General features: G+C 34.2%; 1 protein-coding gene across 32 annotated transcripts in view; it reads right to left on the bottom strand.

The window, feature by feature from the left end:
• BAZ2B (bromodomain adjacent to zinc finger domain 2B) overlaps nucleotides 1–15,955 on the bottom strand; it is a 292,931-nt gene that overhangs the window by 109,463 nt on the left and 167,513 nt on the right. For 21 of the 32 annotated variants that reach the window (XM_072811199.1, XM_072811200.1, XM_072811202.1 and 18 more), the window contains one exon: nucleotides 3,413–3,601. The exons of the other annotated variants lie outside the window; for them this stretch is intronic. In XM_072811199.1, coding sequence (XP_072667300.1) covers nucleotides 3,413–3,601 — 189 coding nt within the window. The remainder of the gene's footprint in view (nucleotides 1–3,412; nucleotides 3,602–15,955) is intronic. 32 annotated transcript variants of the gene reach the window in all.

Raw genomic sequence — 15,955 nt, 5'->3', positions numbered from 1 at the left:
TTACCAAATCAGTTATGACCTTTCAGGTTAATCTTCCAAGAGATATGCTATGTTTTTCATTGATTGTAACCACCAAAAGGAAATTAGAGAAAAGAAACCCAATAATATAGTATGGGAAAAATTCAATATTGTCAGTGTATTGTATTGCATGAACTTTAAATCTTTTCTAGGAATATCTCTTCATTAAAAATAGAATGTAATGCAATGTGTACCCTCATTATCTAATGGCAAAATCTGTTTTCTTTAAAAAGTGAAATGTTCATGGTAGCTGCTATTCTAAAAGGTCTAAAAACAGTATTAGCAGAAAACTGCAAAAGCTATTCTTCTGCACTGCAGGAAGGCATTGCTAGTGAAATGACACCAATGCATATTTAGCAGTGCCTGAATGATGGGAACTGAACCAAGAATAACTATACAAAAGCATTAATCATTTATCCACTGTTTAGATGAAAGAAGTGTATTTAGGTGGGAAGAAAAACTGTGTATTTTGGGCTTGTATCAGCACAGTTGGAATCTATTATTATTTATAGGTTTGAAACCTAGGTTCCAAATAGCTAATAAAAAGGGACTGAGGTTTCCTAAAGATATTTATATTATTTAATATAGAGTCTATAATTAAAGTGTTACAGCTGAATGTATATACTTCATAAACAACCAACAAATCAGTTAAGGTAATCAAAGTATAATAAGATTCAAATATTTTAGATATAACCTCAGAAAAAAACATAACCATAATACTGTATGTTAGAACAGCGCTATAAATAAGTACACAATGGGGATTAGGAAAAAAAAAAGTTGGAAAATGTGTATGTTATAAACAAGCTGACACCACAGGTTAAACAACAAGAAGTAAATAAAATCAATCAAATAAAAATATGAAAATGGTAGAGCTTCTGACTACAAACTTTACAAATGTCTAATATTTCATGAGATAATGTAATTTTTGTTAAATGACAAGCTTATTTATCTTCCAAGTTTAAGAAAAAAAAAACAAATTTAGTCACTTACTAACTTGTTGATAAAACAAAATATACAAAATAAGGATTACATAAGCCAGTACATGATGAGTTTCTGAACGTATTCAAAGGAGGTAACAGCATATTGGCAACATTAATAATATTCAACTGAAAGAGTCTGATATTTCAGATGATAGACAGCCTAGAAGATATAGTAGCATTTTAAAATCTTTCATACTTGATAGAGCCAGATGCTTCACAGAAATTCACAGTAATATAAAAATATGACCAAAAACTATAAATATTTTAAAAGAAATTACTGTGAAATACTATTTCAATATAAAATGGAAATAATATTATACTAATGTCCATAACATAATTTTCTATCTATTGATTTGATCATCTGAAATGCAGAATAAGTATATAAAATTTTAAAATAACTTATTTTTAATTAGGATTTCTAATATTTTCTTCCTTCTTCATTTATTTTTTAGGTTATTTCAAAAATTTGGCATTTAGATTACCCTTTTGAATAAAGGCAGTTATAGAGAATTTAAATTTAAATTTTGCCAAATCTACAACTTGAACAAATGAATCTTCTAGGTCTAGGTGTAGTCTCTGGCAAAAAAAAGTATGCTTATACAGACATACTTTCACCACTAGACTGTATTATAATTGTCTGTTTATTCATCTTCTAAAAACCGTAAACAACATGTACTATGTTAGTGTATTCCTCAGTGCACAGAACATGGTAGATCCTCAAAGAACTTTGTACAATAAATGAATGAGTGAATAATTCAGATAGGCTTAGAGAAGTTATTAACTTTTTTTTCATTCGGTGGAAGTATCAGTATTATTGAAGTCCAGATAAGTAACTCTTTACACCTGTTAGCTATTATTTCAGTTGAGATAGTACTTGATTTTAATAATATAGCAATTACATTGCAGTTTAGAAACACTCAAAAGCAATGATATAATAAACTATAACAAAATGATAAAAAAAAAATTTAAGACACCAATAGCTACCTACATTACTACTATATATTTTGACTTTTATTCAGAGATCCTATATTTCAGGAAATATCTATTGAATTGATTATCTTGCTAAGCGACCATGCTAGAAACTGGCCAAAATAATTTCCTATTAGTATTTTTATTTTTATTTTATTTTATTTTTTTTCCTATTAGTATTTTTAAAACAAACGTTACGACTTAGTTTAAGACTTTAACTTTCCAAAAAATAAAAAAATAAAAAAGACTTTAACTCTCTAGTCACATTACCCCTCCCCATCAGCTCCTCTATGCCAGACAGCTGAATTAAAGGAATAATATGACTCAAGAAACAGTACTTGAAATATACATCTAATCATCTTTCCATTCTGTATATAGTTAAAATGAGATACTTATTTCCTTTTGAAGAAGCACTTGATAATATGTTACCCATTAAAGTGGGCAAGAGGAAATAATAATGATAATTACTAGTTATGTATACTAAACATTGCAATCAGTTGGCTTATTTTCTTCAATCTTCACAAGAACCATAAGAGGCAGGTACCATTATCTATCCTCATTTTTCAGATGAGAAAACTGAGGCAGAGTGGTCAGATTACTTGTTCATGGTCACACAGTTAAAATGTCACATAGCCAGATTTTAACTCAGGTCTATTTGTCTCTAGAATTATGCTCTAATTCTTAAACTATTTTATATAACACCAAACCATACATTGCTTACAAAATTTATTAAAGTAAAATCAATCACTGGAAACACATGAAAGTTTAGACTTTCAAAATAATATAACAAGACAGATTATAGCATGTTTGTCCAATTTAAGCTTTGAATGGTGTCTTACTGAGCTCTCAAATTCTCATAATCTGTAAATTGGGGATAGTTCTGGTCTTGCTGTCATATAAGTGACAATGCAAATCTAAAGTTGTTTAGTGCAAATCTAAAGTTGTTCTGATCAAATATGTAAAAATATAGAAATCTAAGAGCCAAATTCAACTTCCTTAGAAAGTGCAGAGAAGTGAAACTCAAAAGTATAGAGATATTCATTATAAGAACTGGAGTTTACTTTCCACCATAAGTTAAATAATTTTTTAAAAATCAAATAAAGCTGAAAAATCCATTAAGCTCCACACTCACAGTATGTACACTTTCCTGCATGTTATATTTCAATAATAAGCATGAGAAAAACTTGGCCTAATTATTCACTTTTGTAGCAGATGCGCCTTTCTCTAGCTAAACACTTGAACATCTATAATTGCAATGCCATCTAGCACACATAGTGTGGGGTTTTTTTGCACATGATAAATATGATTGAATCAATTCTTGTACAAGAATTTTAATAGACCAGGCATTAGACTATTCTTTTTAGTCAATTTAATAAACAAATTACTGCTTGAACATTTTCAAGCTTTTCTCCTTTCCTTGAACACTGTTTGTAACAGATGTTTACCTGGAAAAGATGCTAGTTGGGGATGTGCGGCTAAGGCTGTGGGTGTACCAAGTGTCCCCAAACCACCAAATTCTGAATGCCCTGAGCTGGCTGAATGTAGACCAAAGACTGGGTGGCTGACCATTGGGAAGGCACTCGACACTGTGGACAGGTTAAACGGTTGATCCCCAGCTGCTCTGAATAAATGTCCTGGGAGGGAAAAAAACACACTTAAAGTTGTACTATAAAAACAGATGAGATTTATCTGATTTCAGCGTTCATAGTTAAAATTTATAATAATTTCTTATTGATTAAATTTTTATTTTACATTTTTTCTTTTTCTATTTCTGTTCTTCAAACCCTATAGAATATTTCTAGAAATATGAAAGGACTCAAAATATAATTAAAATGAGTGGTATAACCTTATTTACGTTGAATTTGAGATTTGAAAAATAATGTTTTAGGTACACAATTGTCACTAATTATAACAGTTTGACCTGCTGAAGTGAACTTTCTGTTAATACAGGTACAGTATTATCAGATTTTTTTTTTTTTTACTCAAAAGAAGGAAAATAAAAGCGTTCTATTAACATAAAGTTGAAAACCAATGAAATAAGTCCAGAATTTGTCACCAAGCCATTACTCAAATTATCACCCACTCTGGGCAAAGCATTCCCAGTTCCATGTGCCAGAAGAAAACTATGGTCTCTGTCCAATGCGTCTCAGGTGAGGAGAATTGATACCAAAAAGAGATCATATTCTAGCCTAATAAAGCAATACAAAAGACAGCATCAAGATTTAATGAATAAACTTACTAAGATATTTCTAAATGCATCGTAGGGTGGTTATCAATATAAAAGTAATTTTTAACTTTGTGATGGAAGGATCACATTCAATTCAAATGTGTGACTTTTCAATCTCCACTCTAAAGGGAATCTAGTTCTAAGTGTCATAGCTCCAGGTTGAAATGTTATACAATCAAAAATACAACTTGTTTTTCATACTTTGGAAGAGATTTGACAGAAAATTTGTTAAAACTTGGAAATTCTCCTTTTACTTCTAGGAAATAATTAAGTTTCCCTGGCCTAGTAGTATGGAAATAGAGTATCAAACCCCACACTCCAGGCTAGTTTAAGAATTTACTATGGTAAAGGTATTATGCTCTGTGTTATATTATCTTCTGTTTATATTATACCTAACTGTGCATTGCAATTTAATTACTTTTAATATAATACATTGAGAAATGTAAAAATAAAAGCTAAAACTAACAATACTTTTTTAATCATTTAGTTATGAAGGAAATCTCTCCTCTGCTTTTATATTCCCTGAAAACCAAGAGGAATCATCAAAAAGGTTAGAGTCTACCCTCAGAGACTAACATAAAACATATATAAGTTGCTGAAATAACATTACATTATTTTTACTAAGGTATTAAGATTTAAATACATTACATCTGTTATATCATATGTCAGCTTATAAAGTAAAAACTACTGATTGAGGGTTAAGGTTCCAATATAACAACATAATAACTGGATCTCACAGGGAAGATCCTCAAAGTGTCTTTGCAAAGAAGGCCCATAAAGGAACCGTAAGGAAGGACAAGGGAATGACAGACTTGGGTATCTTTTCTAAGCCAGCCGATCTTTGTTTCTGTTCATTACAGCCTAAACAGAAAATTTGTGAATTTGGTACTTTTGTGGTTATCACTATATTTTGCCTTTATAGCAAGAATCTCAAAGTCAATGAGATAAAAAAATACAGCTTTCGGGACACCTGGGTGGCTCCAGTGGTTGAGTGCCTGCCTTTGGCTCAGGTCATGTTCCTGGGGCCTGGGGGGATCAAGTCCTGCATTAAGCTCCCTGCAGGAAGCCTGCTTCTCCTTCTGCCTGTGTCTCTGCCTCTCTCTGTGTCTCTCATGAATAAATACATAAAATCTTTAAAAATATAGCTTTTATATTAAAAAAGTCTCAACAGGGGCAGCCCCGGTGGCGCAGCGGTTTGGCGCCGCCTGCAGCCCAGAGCGTGATCCTGGAGACCCGGGATCGAGTCCCACATAGGGCTTCCTGCGTGGAGCCTGCTTCTCCCTCTGCCTGTGTCTCTGCCTCTCTCTTGCTCTCTCTGAATGAATAAATAAATAAATCTTTAAAAAAAAAAAGTCTCAACACTACATATGATTTTAGTATTGTTTTTCTATCATCTTTTAAAAAAACACAGATATGAATTCCACGTAAAAAATCTTGCAGAATTACTCTGTTCTTTATTCAAAAGTTTCTGTAATTCAGGCATTTCATGAACATACCTATTAAGTATCAGATGCTATGTTTAGTACCTGCCATACAAGGATGAAATGAGACTATCCTTGACCTCAAGAAACTCATGGCTGAACATAATTTAATAGTACTGAACTATATTTTTAAACCACAATGTATAAAAAACGAGTTAGTTAATATCTCAGTATTATTTAAATGGTTACTGTCATATGTAAGAGTCAATAATAGATCCCAAATACCTAGAGTGGTGGTCTCATATAAAGTAGATATATAATAAATATCTGTTTAACAAATTAATTCACTACTCATTAAGAACAGAAGGGGCACATCCATGGGACTGATCCAAAGAACTTAAATTAGAACAGAAAGTTGTCTTGAATCTTCATTTAAATTTACAAGTATACTTCCTAGCTTCCTCTTGTCTTATGTCACCAACCCCTGGTCCTGACTTTTTTTTTTTTTTTTTTTTATTACCACTTGGCATTTATTCCTCCTTGATTCCATTTAAGTCAAGTAACATACTAGATTTCTAGATTTGATCACTCAAAATTCTATCACCTTCAAGCTCTTAAACTCTGAAGTTGCACTCTAACCACAATTTCCCTGTTTTCATTTCCTTATTTCTTAGCATGACCTCCAGGCTCCCCCAGGCTGCTACCAATCCCCAACCCTATCTATTCTTCCTTCTTAATCTCATCACCATCTCTCCTGCATTAGACTTGAGAGAAAAGTCTTACCTGTATGTCTACTCCCTCACCACTTCTCAGAATCTTTAATATTTGTGTCAAACCTTAAGCCCCAAGTTACTAAAGTTTCCCTAATTAACCAGGTCCCACTAATCTTGTCTCATTTTTTAAATCTTTTTTTAAAAGATTTTATTTATTTATTCATGAGAGACAGAGAGAGACAGAGAGACAGAGAGAGACAGAGGGAGGAGCAGGCTCCAAGCAGAGAGCCTGACACAGGACTCATCCAGGGTCTCCAGGATCACGCCCTGGGCCAAAGGCAGTGCTAAACCTGAGCCACCCAGGCTGCCTTGTCTCATTTTTAACTTCTCTATAAATCTGGCATTGCTGAGTGCCTCTGCCTTATTAAAACCCACATTCAGGGAAGGGAGGGAGGGTGAGGGACTGAAACAACAACACAAAACCCATGTTCACCCTTTAGCTCCAGGTCATGGAACTGTCTTGATCTTCTTCTTAACTATATCTCTTAATAATATTTCTGGTCTGCTTTATCGGATTTTCTTTTCTAAAAAGTAAGCATTTTTAAGGATTTTGTCCAGCTATCTTAATTTTTTTCTGTATGCTTTCTTTCTCAGTATTTCGTAGAAATACTGTTTTAACTATCACTTCTATGCAAATAAATGGTAAGCTAGGATTTTAGCGTTTTGATAACAAAAACTGAATCTCATTTGTCTCAGTATCCCCAATACCTGCAAAGTGTGAGGTATTAGTACTTAACAAATGTTTCCCACTGTTGTATTTTTGGTCACATTATTTCTCCACTTCACGCCTCACCCCCCACCCCCGCCTATGTAATATGCTTTTTGACTTCTTTTGCCTCATATAATCCTATCTATCCTAACCATCTCAAAAGCATATTGCCTAAGAAGTATCCTTGAATTTCCCAGACATGTTTTGAGGTTTCTTTGAACTTTCATGATTACTTGCTATCTTTTATCATACCATTACTAGAGTATAAAGTTATAAAGGAAAAGGCCATCTCTTAATCATTTTTATTCTCTACAAAACACTGCATAAAACATACTGTTATCAGTTGCAAGGGCAACCTTTCCTAATACCTGCCACAGACAAATGATAGTTTTGTTTCTTCTTTTAAAAGGCTAGAACAACCAGGAATTATTCTTTATTTTTTTTAAAGATTTTATTTACCCATTTGAGAGAGAGAGAGCACAAGTGAGATAAAGCATGAGCAGGGAGGTGTGGCGGGAGAGAGAAGCAGAGAGAAAGGGAGCAGCTGACTCTCCACTGAGCAGGGAGCCCAAAGCAGGGCTCCATTCCAGGACCCTGGGATCATGACCTGAGCCAAAAGCAGATGCTTAACCAACTGAGCCACCCAGGCACCCCAGGAATTATTCTTTAAATAGTTAAAAATACAGCTGATCCTTGCACAAGGTAGAGGTAAGGGGTGCCAACTGTTCCTCCACGCCCTGCAGTTGAAAATCCACCTATAACTTTCCACTCCTCCCAAAACTTTACTAATAGCCTACTGCTGACTGGAAGCCTTAGTGACAACATCAACAGTCAATTAACACATATTTTGTATGTTGTCTATATCCTATACCACATTCTTACAATAAAATAAGCTAGAGAAAATGTTAAGAAAATCATAAGAGAAAGTACATTTATAGTACAATACTGTATTTATTGAAAAAAAAATGTGTCCATAAGGGGACCACATAGTTCAAACCTATGTTGTTCAAGGGTCAACTGTATATCTCATAATTTTTTCTCTGCACCAATTATAAAAAAAATTCATAATGGTACTCAAAGCTCTTTGGAAAATTAGAAGCTGATTTAGTGACATCTACATTGTGCTTTAATCTTCTTATACAGCAGGGGGTGCTGTTTAGATTATACCCTGGGTTCCATCGCCAGAACAATATCCTTAGCCTTTAGTTGTCTTGAAATTTTAAGTTACTGTTGCCAAGGTGATTTTTGCTCATGAACTTGTGGTGGCTCAGTGAATGCTACAACTACATTTAAGACAAAACATATTCTGTATTAATAAAAAAAGCAGAATGATATTGTCTTACATGAAACAAAATACAACAGGAGTCAGGCTCTATTAATCTTACAACTACAAAATAACATTATTTGGATATTAGAATGTTCTATTTTTGTAGAAGTAATTTTTTCTATATTAATATATCTAATATCAGAAGATGCTCCCAAATAATGTGTTATGATTAAAACTTAAATTTTGCTCTGAGAAAACATTTGCAACCTAATAAATTATATCATAAAATAATACTTTTAGAAGACTACACTTATTTTTTTTTAACAGATATTAACATTAAAACATAGGGATGCCTGGGTGGTTCAGCAGTTAGCGTCTGTCTTCAGCCCAGGGTGTGATCCTGCAGTCCCAGGACTGAGTCCTACATCGGGCTTCCTTCCTGGAGCCTGTTTCTCTCTCTGCCTATGTCTTTGCCTCTCTCTCTCTGGGTGTCTCTCATGAACAAATAAATAAATAAAAATCTTTTAAAAAAATTCAAATATAGTTTCAATATTATAAATCCAACTTTTAGTTTCTGTTTTAACAGGCAGGTAACAATGTGCAAATTTTCCATAATAAAAATTAATACACATCTGTAATACCTAAATTCTGACTTAATAAGCTGAACACCGTTTAGCACAGCTTTTCAAATTCTGCTGGCCAATCTATGTATAAATGATTTAAAGTAGTTATATGTCCATGTCTCAGTAATAAGGCGTGGTAACTGCAAGTATCTTTATTAATGTTAGTGAACTTCATGATACAACACAATAAGGGTTTTTCTCCCACAAGAACAAAATAGTATAAATACTATAATAATGCCTTGAACCTGAACTACCAGTGAACAAGATCTACTCACAGTCAGAAAAAGTCCAGATAGCCAATTAAAGAAAATAATTATAAGAAGTATGCTGAAGCATCTAATCTTTTTAAAATCAAGGAGACTGATTACTAGGATAGAACTCCACGAATGTTGCTTTTTGTGCACTGGAAAGAAAAAGGTCTTTAATCTTCCATTGCTTCCCAAACTTGTTGCAACATGTCTTCAAACTCTTGTCTCTAGTTCTTTAAAATCATAAGCATAATTTTACAGCATTGCAAAATCAGCCCCTAGTAATACAACCTGTAAGGTATGCTAATCATCAAAAATGGCAGCACATTCAAATAAGGGTTATGTGTGTATTTTAATGCTAGTAATGAATGAATGTAAAAACAAAATCGAACATCACCAAAATTACTGTAAATTAAAGAGATGCTCAGATTACTGGCTCACATATTAAAATTCTTAAATATATTCATCTTCAAATATTCTGGAACTCAAAATGTATAAACTATAAACTTGAACTTTGATTAGAGAACAAATAATTCTATAGTTATTGGTGACAAAATATTTCCTGCAAATAATTTTCATTTCATTCCTGCAGTCTCAAAACTTTCTCAGTTAACCCCTACATTTTAATATTTTAAAAAGATGCACGTCGTGGAAATAATGTCTTTATTTTTATTTTTAAGCATGTATTTTGAGATTTTAGGATTCTCATGTGTTACAAAATTAGTAGAATCCGAACCTCCCCTATGTTAACATCTTACATGACAAAAAATAATTTTCAAACCAGGAAATTAATCTTGATTAATTAGCTAAAACTTAAAACTTATTCAGATCTTATCAGTTTTAGTTGCTGTATCTCCTTAATTTTCTCTTCTTTGTGACAGTTCCTCAGTCTTACCTCTCATGATCTTGATACACTGAAGAATATTGGTCCAATATTTTATAGAATATCTCTCAATATGGGGTTTGTCTGATGCTTTCTCATGATTAGAGAAGGTTATGCATCATAGAAGAAGCAAGACACCTTTCTCGGTGCAACATACCTGGGGTCCAAGATGTTGCTATGTGTACTGGTGATACTAACTTCAAACATTTGATTAAGTTGTAATCTGCTTAGGGTCTATGTAAAGTTACTATTTTCCCTTCAAACAGGGTTTTTGTTGTTGTTGTTGTTTGTTGTTATTAGAAAACAAGTCATTAAAAGCCTAAGTAACCTTGGGAATGAAAAGTGCTACTCTCTAACACTGGGCATGGAAACAGCTTTTAATTCAGTTTAGCAAATGACTCTTGGTAAAGATAGGAGCAGTGCCTCTTTCGTAATAAGCATTTTTGTTAGACCAGTGAAAGGATTTAGAGTTCATGGATAAAAATGGTAAAAATATATAATATTTTATATATTTTTTTTATCTTCAAATGCAGCTTTACTTTAATAATGAAATAGAAAAAAGATAACTAAAAAAATAATCAAATTCTAAATTCTTACCTGTTTCAATAAATAAAAATTATTACAATAAGTAAAAATTATTAAAAATTACCTTGAAAAACATACGGGGTATATTAATTTGCTGGGGATGCCATAATGAAGTATCACACTGATTGGCTTAGAACACAATGTATTATCTCACAATTCCAGAGGTTCAAAGTCTGAAATCAAAGAGTTGACAGGGCCATGCTCCCTCTGAAGGTACTAAGAAAGGATCTGTTCCATGCTTCTCTCTTAGCTTTTGGTAACCTCAGGTGTTCTTCCTATGTCCTCACCATGGGCTTCTCTGTGCATGTCTCTGTGTCCAAGTTTCTGCTTTTATAAGGAAACCAGTAATACTGGTTTAAAACTCACCCTAATAATTCATCATAACTTGATCCTCTGTAAGGACTCTATATCCAAATAGGTCACATTCAGAGATACTGGGAGTTAGGACTCCAGTATATCTCTTTTTGGAAGAAAATAAAATTTAATCTATAATATTGGGTTTATTTTTATGAGTACTTAAACTGATTTGAAGGCATTACTTTTCTGTAGTAATTTACAGTTAAAATTCTACATTAAAATTATAAAGTTCTACTCATAAAAGTCAAAGTAAAATATTTCAAAAATAAACCCCCTGAGTGGGAGGAAGGCTATACAGCTGAACATTTGAAATTTATAGATATCTACACTATAGACAAATCAACTAAAATGTAATAGTTACTCATACTATAACATAAATACTAAAGGAAACTGGAATGAAACCTTGGCTTTATTCTTTTTTTTTTTTTTTTTTTTTTTTTTTAAATTTTTATTTATTTATGATAGTCACAGAGAGAGAGAGAGAGGCAGAGACACAGGCAGAGGGAGAAGCAGGCTCCATGCACCGGGAGCCTGACGTGGGATTCGATCCCGGGTCTCCAGGATCGCGCCCTGGGCCAAAGGCAGGCGCTAAACCACTGCGCCACCCAGGGATCCCAACCTTGGCTTTATTCTTAAACCCATAATCATAGACCTGTCTCATTTTCTTGATGATTCTCTAGTGGTTGTAAATTTAAGCAGTGGTTAGCTTTTAAATAAGAAGTTCTAATAAAATAATAATTTTGGACTTGCAGGGTTTTATTTATTCATTCCCTTTTCAGTGAGGTCGATTGATCCTTTAAGATTCCTTACCATAGGCTTATAATGCCCATTCCTCACTAAAATCTGCATAGTCATTTGGTACTACCGGAACAAAATATAGCATGGCCTAGAAAACTTATTAAAGATACTTTATTTTATCTAATTTTCAAATCCAAGTCCTACAAGTTCATCTCCTTCCTTTCTTCAAAAATTACTTCTTGGGCATATATTTTGTGCCAGGTACTGACTGGATATATGCTTATAAAAGAAAGCAGATATAGCTCCCATCCTTTATATGTAGAAAAAGGGACAAATAACCAAAATGACACCAAATGTATAATTATATATTGTGAAGAGTATGATGGAGGAAATTATTAGGGACAAAAATATACAATAGTAGAACAATTACCTAGACACTATAGAAAGAAGAGAATTCTCCAATCAACGTCTCAGGACATTTAACCTGAGAACAAGCTTAAGAAAAAAAATCAGGGCAGCCCCCGTGGCGCGGTGGTTTAGCTCCGCCTGCAGCCTGGGATGTGATCCTGGAGACCCGGGATCGAGTCCCATGTTAGGCTTCCTGCATGGAGCCTGCTTCTCCCTCTGCCTGTGTCTCTGCTTCTCTCTCTCTCTGTGTGTCTCTATGAATAAATAAATAAAATCTTTAAAAAAAAAAAAAAAAGAAAAATTCAGCCACATGAAGATCTTCCAGACAGAGGGAGGGCATGTTTGAGATCCTGATTTGGGAAAGAATGTTTTATATCTGAAGAAGTGAAAGGCCAGGGAGTCTGAACAATAATGGGACCAGAATTAGAACAGTACCAGATAAATCTTAAGTAGGCCAAGATTAGATCATGGAGGGTGCATCAGGTCAAAAGGTACCAAACACCCAATTCAAAATGGCTAAGTGAAAAGATGAATGTATTAATTCATATAACTTAAAAACTTTTGGAAAGGCTCACTTTAGATAAGGAAGACTGATTCAAAGTCTACCAGTACTTAATTTCTTTTTCTTCTCTTGGCTCCATGTCCTCAAATGAGTCCTTTCTCCTAGGTTTGTGGGACAAAAGGCTAACCTTTCTCACCAATAAAAATCCCAGAATATAATTTCTTTGTCTTTGATTAGTCTGACTTACATCATGTGCCCAATCACTACTGCCTAGGAAATAAGATATTTGGATTGTCTAGACTGAGTCATATACCACTCCTGGGGTCTTAAGTGAAAATTTTTTTAAAGTGATTTGTTTGTGGAGGACAACTTCAGGTAATATTGTAGTAGTAGTGTAGAGGTCATATTAACTATCCATAGAAAATAATTATAAAAACTGGATATAAAACGACATCAGGAAATTTAAAGGGGGAAATTCTGGCAGTGAGCAAACCATAGAAAGAATGAGGCTCAAATTCAGATCTTAAACTATCTAAATGCCTAGCTACAAGTACACTGTGCATGTATGGGGAAGGACCCCAGGGGCCCCGCAGAACAGCTAGTAGAGAACGTAGAAAAATCTATTCTTGAAAGCCAGAGGTACGCACGGCATATCAGTTGAGTTTTATATATTTCTTAATTGAGTACATTCCTTCACTATGATTAGCTTGGACAGCAGAAAGCCTGAAATGTCAGAGTACAGAGTCCAAAGCTGGCGGAGCAGCTGGAAAGTAGAGGGTAATCTTAGGAACAAGGAAACCAGAGAGAATAAGACTCATCTGGCCTAAGTACTTGGCTGACCTGACAATTTTCACAGGCACGGAGGAGACACACAGGGCAACAGTCTAAAAATTCAACAGTGGAAAGCCAAAAAAACAGGGAACAGATCATCGTCGGTATGTTTTTTTATTACAATGACACTAAAATGGACATCAATTTTAAAAAATAAAAATGTCAATTTATTGACTTCTAAATAACCCATAGGTCAAAAAATTCACAAAGGAAAATAGAAATTATTTTCACTAGGTGGGATTCTTGTGTGGCTTAGTGGCTGAGCATCCGCCTTTGGCTCGGGTCATGATCCCGGGGTCCTGGGATCGAGTCCTTTAAAAGGCTCCTCGCAGGGAGCCTGTTTCTCCCCCTCTATGTCTCTCATGAATAAATAAATAAAATCTTAAAAAAAAATTATTTTCACTAGAATGATAATGAAAACAAATCAAAGTTTGTGGGATAGAGCTATTAAAGTACTTAACAGGAAAATTTATACCAGTAAATGCATATATTTATAAGAAAAAGGTCTTATATAAATTATCTAAGTTTTCCCTTCAATAAGTCACAAAAAAAAAAAAATCACACTCCTAGAAAAACAGGGAGATAATAAAGGATAGAAATCAAGAAAACAGAAAACTGAGAAAAATCAATGAAAAAGCTACTCAAAAGGATTAATATTAATAAACCTCAAATATATTGATAAACTTCTAGTCACAAAGAAAAAAGGGCACAAATTATTTTTTAAAAAGATTTTATTTATTTATTCATGAGAGACACATAGAGAGATAAAGAGAGAGAGAGGCAGAGACATAGAGGGAGAAGCAGGCTCCTTGCAGGAAGCCCCATGTGGGACTCCATTTCAGAACTCCAGGATCACGCCCTGAGCCAAAGGCAGACGCTCAACCACTGAGCCACCCACGCATCCCATGGGGTACAAATTATTTGGACCAATAATGTGCTCATAAATTCAATGATTTAGATGGAATGGATAAATTCCTTGAAACACAAATTCCAAGGCTCACTAAAGAAGAAAAAGATAACCTGATCAGTTTTACATTGATATTTAAAAAGTTGAACTCATGTTTCAGTATCTTCCAACAACAGTTAAAACAACACCACCCAAACCTTAGAAACCTAGATGACTTCACTGGTGGATTCTATCAAAAATTAAAGGAAGAAATAATACCAGGTTGATACAGACTTTTCCCCAAAACAGGTTTTCAAGAAGGAGAAAGAGGTCAACTATGTCATTTCTGACAAATCTCAAAAGAGATTTGTTTTGTTTCTTCAAGATTTTATTTATTTATTTGAGAGAGAGAGCAAGCACAAGCACAAGTTGGAGAGAGGCAGAGGGAGAGAGAGGGAAAGGGAAAAGCAGACTCCCCACTGAGCACTGAGCCTGACTAGGGGCTGGATCCCAGGACCCTGAGATAATGACCTGAGCTGAAGTCAGATGCCTAACCAACTGAGCCACCTAGGCACCCTTCAAAAGAGATTTGTACTAAGTATACATGAGCTATTAAATGTTCTGAAGAAAAATACTGCTGAAACTGTAACAAAGCTCATCTATATGTATCAGGAGTTTATTACACTTCACTGGTTGGGAGATAGGCAGAGGACCTATCACTAGGTAAGTTCAAGTGGATAAGTAATTGGCTCATTTAGCATTTGTTCTAACCTCCTTTCAGTGTACTTTCCTGCGATGCAGAAGCTGGGCAGCTAAAAACTACATTTATCAGTCTCTTGTACAGCCAGGATTCTGGATATAATTTAGATTCTGACAATCAGAGGTATTTGGAAAGAATTAAAAACTGAGTTAAGTTGGCAGATTAGTAGCACATGAGGTATGTTTTTTTGCTGGTGCAGCTCTAGCAGGCAACACAGACCAATCTTGGAGGCTGTTATGATAGTGGTTCCTGACTACTGGATTGCAGCTAATGTGGTATGACCCATGGAGTCATCAGTTGGAACAGTGGTGTCCTGACTGAACCAGAGTGTTCCTTAAGCAAGCCAATTCAATAGTTAATGCCTTGAAATCATTTGCGGGGATGAGGGACCGGCTCCTCAATAATTTCATAAGCACCTCTGTTCCCAGTATTAAATCTCTTTGGGCTTAAATTGCTTTAGTGGTCCATGTTATCATGAGCTGAACTGACAAATCAACCAACAACCCCACTGGTCACAGGTCCAAAATCAAAAAGCCAATTCAGTCTATCACAACCGGCCTGATATCTGATAACCATAAACTTTTCAAAGTAATACTAAAGGAAAGTAAAATCCTTAAAAACATAGATGTATGACCTTGAGGGTAAAAGAGTTCTTAAGACAAAAAGGATAAGCATAAATAAAAATACTGATAAATCTGACTACATTAAAATTGGAAGTTCTGTTAACCAAAAGACAATTTAGAATAAAAGACACACTACAGACTGGGAAA

Source organism: Canis lupus, chromosome 34 (genome assembly GCF_048164855.1).
Source record: "Canis lupus baileyi chromosome 34, mCanLup2.hap1, whole genome shotgun sequence".
Lineage (NCBI taxonomy): Eukaryota > Metazoa > Chordata > Mammalia > Carnivora > Canidae > Canis > Canis lupus.
Note: the sequence above shows the minus strand (reverse complement) of the source record. Positions and strands in the feature narration are given on the sequence as shown.